The sequence below is a fragment of the Mixophyes fleayi genome, chromosome 10 (assembly GCF_038048845.1).
Source record: "Mixophyes fleayi isolate aMixFle1 chromosome 10, aMixFle1.hap1, whole genome shotgun sequence".
In the NCBI taxonomy this organism is placed as follows: Eukaryota; Metazoa; Chordata; class Amphibia; order Anura; family Limnodynastidae; genus Mixophyes; species Mixophyes fleayi.
In genome coordinates this window covers 15733410-15740607 of record NC_134411.1, presented here as the reverse complement: position 1 = coordinate 15740607, position 7198 = coordinate 15733410, and the positions used below count along the sequence as shown (strand labels likewise).

Here is a 7198-nt window from a genome sequence, read left to right as displayed (position 1 = left end):
ACCTATATAGATAGAATAAAGGTAAAGATAAAACAAAATTAGTGTATAGCAGCTCAGAGTTAGGCGACAGTGTCAGAGATCTGAGCCCAAAATAAGAGATGAAGGCTCATACAGGAGAAATAGTACAGATTTGTATGATCTGACCCAATCTAGGTAGAATTCTCCCGAGGAAAGTTCAGATATTTCAGATTATTTTAATTTGCTGTAAAGTAACATGTATCAGTATTCACATTGTAGAAAGTATGTCTGCTCTTCCACTACGTCCCATTGTTATTTCACTACCTACTCACTTATTGTGACATAAGTACAGCACCCCCTCACCCTCACGTAACCATTTTTAAAAAAAAAAAAAAAAAAAACATATTTGGTCACTAACCTTTATACATTTGAGAAAGCTGCGTTAGATTCTGGTGATAAATATAGCTGTATTAATATAGACTCCCACTCAAGTGCTTTTCCTTTTTCTCTAACATCCTTGATACCCAGCTCTGCTAAGGTCTCCCCACAATGAAAACAATGTGTGTTCATCCTGATTACAGATGGTCGAACCAGCCGCATATTGTTTCTGAAACCAGTTTGTCAAATCAGTACAAAAATTTGACGACTTGTCTATTTTTTAAAAAAAAAAAAATATATATGTATATATATATTTTTTAAATAAAAAAATCTAGCTAAATTCAAAAACACTGAACCAGTTTAACCATGTACAAACCGATTCACGCATAGGTGAGCTGGCTTGAACACTTTCTTAGGTTGATACACTTTTTTTAATTGTGAACAGCAAACACAAACTTCAAATAGCTCAAACTAAAAATGTTAAAATACTTTTTTATTATTAAAAATATTTTAAATGTTTAAATATATTTTAAAACGCTAATTATAAATCAGGCTATGTAGTCTATTGACGATTCTACTGTAAACATATTAGTGGCCAAACTGTTGAAATTTGATCCAATTTTCTAATCAGTTCACAATTTTCAAGCCTTGATTACAATATGTCTCAGACAGCAAACTCTTTTCAAAGGATTGTGAGGCTTTTGCAATTTTGTCTAATATACCCGTGATGTCTAAATGATTTCTATTTGATGCCAGAAGCGTACCTACATTCTTAAAAAAAAAAAAAAAAAAAAAGAATCTGGGGCCTGATTGATTAAGGATCTTAGCTTGAGAAACTTCTTATTTTAGTCTCCTGGACAAAACCATGTTAATGCAAGGGGTGAAAATTAGTTTTCTGTTTTGCACATAAGTTAAATAGTGACTGTTTTTTCATGTAGCACACAAATATCAACTTTAAATTTCAGTGTACAAATAAGCTATCAAGTATTTGTGTGCTACATGAAAAAACAGTCAGTATTTAACTTATGTGCAAAACAGAAAACTAATTTGCACCCCTTAACTTGAAGTTTCTCAAGTTAAGATCCTTAATGAATCAGGCCCCTGGACTCTACTCTTCCTGAGACACCCTGCCACCGTCAAACAACAAGATTTTGTTTATTTTCTTTTAATAGCAAACAATACAATTATAAACAACAAATATAAAGTATAAAGATGCTGGATATTATGTTCTTTCTCCATGGTCTGCTATATTCTAGGGCTTGGGCCATGTTAGAGCCATCTGGAAAAAAAACTAGGAACACTATTGTTCCATGAGTAGCACAAAATAAGGACATTTACCTGCAGTCCTATTCCTATGGATAGTGTAAAGTGATGCATTTGTAGCCATTACAGACCCTCACCACTGCAGCTGCAGACACAAAGTTTGTCTCACAACAGTGCAGCCTGTTATACGGAATCTGTACATCAGACCGATAATATTTTGTATAGGAATGTAAGCAGAGTATATATACCTCTATCTATCTATCTATCTATATATATATAGATCGATAGATAGATAGATAGAGATAGAGAGATATATAAATATATAGATAGATAGATAGATATATGTTGTACCTGGATGGATTTATATCGCCCATACTGAAAACTTACAGCCCTCTCCTCCTCTTCACCTATTAGCAGCACAAGCTGAATGACTAGTGGCTCTCCCTCCATATGTTAGTGGATACCCTGCTTCTATTCTACACACAGCGATGCCAGGCCGTGCATTATACTGTACACTAACTGTTCTGCTTTCCCCTTTGGTATTAAATATTTAAAAAAAAATATTCACTATTTATAAGTGATGGAGCTGCCCACATGCAATATGGCCGCTGTTGCTTATGACATCACAGGGGATCCTTTCCAATTGGAAGAGGAATTATTATCACAACGGACCCGCAGAGTGTCAGATGGATTCACATAATCGTTGTCATGGCACCAGGCACACCAGGATCATGGCGGTGGTGTAGATAGACGAGGCCTTCGGGACGTCGCTAAATCTCAGTAATCCTCCTGTGTGTATTATTCCTCTGCTGATTATCTCCAATGCTTCTCCGATCACCTCTATGTATAGCGGTGGTTCTCCAGTGGCTGTGGAACTAGATATCCCAGCATGCCCTGCCAGGCTCTGGGAAGCCACAGATTGTCTACCTCTTATTGTACCCCGTGTGCAACAACATAATTCCCCTCTGCTCCATGCCACTGTAGTTTTCATTGTTACCCCCCTCCTCCTCCTCACTCTTGTCCCTGCCTCATTACTTCCCCCTCCCTCTTGCCCCTCCCTCTTTAGCTACCCCTCACTCTTGCCCTGTCTCTTTAGTCACCCCTCCCTCTTACCCCTCACTCTTACCACTGTCTCTTTAGTCACCCCAAACTCTTGCCCCTCCTTCATTAGTTACCCCTCACTCTTGCCACTTTCTCTTTAGATACCCCCCACTCTTGCCCTGTCTCTTTAGATGCCCCCCACTCTTGCCCTGTCTCTTTAGTTACCCCTCACTCTTGCTCTGACTTGTTTTGCTTTTATTACTTTGTTAATGTGTTTTTGTCTCCCCCTGCAGGTCAGTATTAGTAGAGGATGCTGCAGCCTGGTAATTACAGCCTGGTCCTTTCTCTACAGTTCCTGCTGCTTATATTTGATTTATTTGTGAATTCATTTTCCGAGCTTTTGCGATCAGCTCCAGTTATTCAGCTAGTACTTTTTATGTAAGTAATATTTCCTAGCCCTTAGCCATAAATGCATACTTACCGACATGTTAAAATAATTTCCAGGACACCTTGTTACTGAGTAGATCCATCTAAGCACATGTCTGTCTTGACAGAATCCACATCATTATATTTTTACTGGCAGTGGTTATAATTTTAAATACTTTTATTCAATAAATATTAAAATATACCGGGAAAAGGAATAGTGACAACTGCATTCATTATACAGAAAAAATTCTGAGCAGTGATATTTCCAGGCAAACATCTTTAAAACTCTTTATAATAGGAACAGTTGGCAACTATGTAAATGTGTATTTTCTTCATGTAAATAATTTTTCTCAACCACCATCAGTGTGTTTGACTGCTAGATAAAGTAATAAATCACTTTCTGGGTGCAGATGTGTTTGGTATCTTAAGGCAGTATGACATAATAGCCCAATATATAGTTGTAAAGGATGTGAGAGGGTAACACACATTTAATGTGGATATTCCTCATCAGTAACATCTTACATGTGTTGTCTATGTTGAATGAACACAAGAAAGTTCATCAAGTATGGATCATGGTCTATTCAGCATTCTGTGTACTTCCCCCATACGGTCACAGTGCAGACATCATCATCATCATCATCAATTTATATAGCGCCACTAATTCTGCAGCGCTGTACAGAGAACTCACTCACATCAGTCCCTGCCCCATTGGAGCTTATAATCTAAATTCCCTAATATAGACACACACTCAAACACAGACACAGACAGAGAGGGAGACAGACAGAGACTAGGGTCAATTTTTTTTTTTATAGCAGCCAATTAACCTACCAGTATGTTTTTGGAGTGTGGGAGGAAACCGGAGCACCTGGAGGAAACCCATGCAAACACAGGGAGAACATACAAACTCCACACAGATAAAGCCATGGTCGGGCAGAGGTGCTAACCACTAGGCCACTTTGCTGCCCCAGAACAGTATCTCTGTGTCATAGACTTTGGGTGTCTGATTGGTTTCCACTATTTTCATTACATGCTTCAATTTATTCTTATTTACCCTCCTCTTGTGTGAAGACAATTATTCATTCAGTGGTGTCTGCTTCTGTTTCAGATTGCAGGATGTGGGCACTTTATTCGCAGCCATTGTCCTGTTTCTTATGCTGTTTAACACCTTTGTCTTCCAAGCCGGGCTCCTTGGTTTACTGTTCCACCGTTTTCAGGTCACCGTGTTCCTCTGTGCTCTGCACTTGGCCCTCAGTGTGTCATTACATGTGTGGATGATGGTAAGACCATATCCGTTAGATTGTTCCTCATTGCTGTTGCAGCTTCCGTTGTTTGTAATGTCACTTTCACCTTCTCCTCCTCTAGAATCTGCGCTGGAAAAGTGTAAACATTTTTATCTGGTCCGATGGACTGCAGGCGTTGTTTGTTCTGCAGAGGTTTGGTGAGTCTGTTTGCATGTTGGTGGTACCTCTCTTGTATATATGTCTATGGTTTGAACACTGGTTGAGTTAGTTTGCTGCATTGCTGGTACTGGGAAAATATTTCCCCTGTTTAGAGTAGCAATGGGGGTGAAGCCATGTAAAAGCAAACAGCTTGAGCAGGGGCAAACACAGGATTTGTAGAGGGGGGTTTCCACCCCACGCCACCAGTGGGCGTGACCAGCATGAATGGGAGCCTGGCTATAATTTTAGAGAGTGCTTGGCTGCTCTCCAACTCTTCCTATCCCTATAATATACATGGGCAATGCTGTGTGCACTTCTGTTAGGTGCACACAGCTCTTCCTTTTCAAGCAGGGTCCAGCCACCTCAATTATACAGTGCCCCAGGCTTGGAGGGGGGTTTCCAGGCACTAGGCAACCCCCCTCGGTTTGCCTATGTTGAGGAAATCTGCAAAGGAGATGGGAACACTTGGCTGCATCTTATCCTGATTGGTCGGAACACAGCAGTGGGGTGATGTGACTGCAAGGGCTGTTACAGGGTCCAATGTTTGCAAATCACGTGACACATCCAGTCCTGGGGTGCCCTCTTTGGAGAGTTATATATCGCAGAGGCAATTATGACAAATGGTCAGATACTGTCAAGTACTTCCAGACAGATTAATCCCTGAACACCTCTACCGTTATTCCGCTGGAAAATTCTAGGGTGATTTTCACAGGTTCAGGCACAAATGTCAATTATCAGAAATATTTTATCGTCACAGCCTTCCCATTGTTTTTGCAATTGCGGATGAAACAACAGTATCTGCATATGCCTGTACTTTGTGTATGTTATATTATTTGGTATATCTTTCACATTCTACTTGCCTAGTTAAAATTTTTCCCCTATGAGAGATCCCAGAAGGGAGATTGAATTGCAGGTGTGGGATACCTTAAATAGATTCTTTGTCTTGGAGATCAGAGCCAATTTGTTGCAATTCACAGTAAACCACTTCATTGAAGCCCCTTTACTGCAGAATATGGGAGAATTACCTGCTCTCCCGGTAGTCTTCGAGACCTACCCAGAACCCATGAGTGTCCCGGACATTTCGGGAGAGTGGACATTTATGTTGCACAGTGTTTCAAGTTGTAAACAACCATAATATATAAGTAAACAAAAATGACTGAAGCTGATGGATTCGATGTCCATAGACAAGAGTAAAGTGTGCAGTAAGTCTTTAATTAAGCCTTTCCCTGCTAGAGACCAGTTCCACGTGCCCTGTGATGAACTTGTTTCACATAGACATGGGAGGTTTTGAAACCGTGCTATTCACGAGTACTAGTCCGTTTTGGTTAGTGTCATCCTAATATTCCTTTTACTGACACTTGAAGTTCCTGAAAGAAAATAAACCCATCATCATCTATTTATTTATATAGCGCCACTAATTCCGCAGCGCTGTACAGATGTGAATGAGTTCTCTGTACAGAGCTGTGGAATCAATGGCGCTATATAAATAAATGGTGATGATGATGTATGTTTATATTTAATAATAGTTGCAGGGTTGCTATGCATTTGCTGAAGAGTTGCATATAATGACACCATAGTATAATCATCATCAGCTATTTATATAACACCACTAATTCCGCAGCGCTGTACAGAGAACTCACATCAGTCCCTGCCCCATTGGAGCTTACAGTCTAAATTCCCTAACACACACACAGACTGAGAGAGACTAAGGGCAATTTAATAGCAGCCAATTAACCTATCAGTATGTTTCTGGAGTATGGGAGGAAACTGGAGCACCCCGGAGGAAACCCACGCAAACACAGGATGAACATACAAACTCCACACAGATAAGGCTATGGTCGGGAATCAAACGCATGACCCCAGTGTTGTGAGGCAGAAGTGCTAACCACTAAGCCACCGTGCTGCCTACCCCCATAAAATCAGCACACCTGCCTAGGTTTGATAGGCCGCACGAACATATTTGTTTCTACTTGTAAGACACCTCTGCCACATTTGACCTCTTCATGCTCAAGTACATCCAGAATTGTGACTCAAGTATTTTAATTGGGACCTGCCTCATTTAATTTTGCTTTTATCTACCAACAGTGGCTGTGTTGTACTTTTACTTCTACAAGAGGACTGCTCTAAATCTGGGAGATTCTTGCTACTACCGAGACTCTCTATGGCTACGCAATGAATTTGCACAAGTGCGGGGTTAAAAGTAGGACACAGAGAAAGAAGCGTCTCTCAATACCACAAACAGTGGTTAAAGGCTCTCGCCACAGGTATACGACTCGCACCGCCATGGAGAACATCTCAGATGTTACTTGCTTTCCTGGGATAAGTTATGAATTGTCTCCTGGAGTCCTCGGTGAACAGAACAACCATCCTTGTTGTTGAACTGTTAAGTGAACCTTCTTGTAAGATTTTGCCTTAAAATGGAACCTCTCCCGTCATGAAATCACTTTCAGTATTTTCAGAGATCTAGATTTGTAGACTATATTTTTAGAAAACCTAAATTGTGTTTGAAATAAGTGAAAAGTGCATGTGTGAATATTTAAAAAAAAAAAATCATTTTCTAGATTTTTAAGTCTTTGTAACTATTGCAGTTACAATGTGGCTTTATTTATTTTTTTGTATTTTTTTAAAAACTTTATGAAGATCAGGTCAGTAAAACAAACAAAAATCATAAAAAAATAAACATTTGCTAAATT

General features: G+C 39.7%; 1 protein-coding gene across 1 annotated transcript; it reads left to right on the top strand.

The window, feature by feature from the left end:
* The first annotated feature begins 2236 nt into the window (after nt 1-2236).
* On the top strand, nt 2237-7198 carry TMEM138 (transmembrane protein 138). Its single transcript, XM_075187958.1, has 5 exons — nt 2237-2390; nt 2934-3078; nt 4172-4343; nt 4429-4504; nt 6591-7198. Exons 2-5 carry the CDS (start codon nt 2951-2953, stop codon nt 6701-6703), a joined length of 489 nt encoding a protein of 162 aa, XP_075044059.1. The 5' UTR covers nt 2237-2390; nt 2934-2950; the 3' UTR covers nt 6704-7198.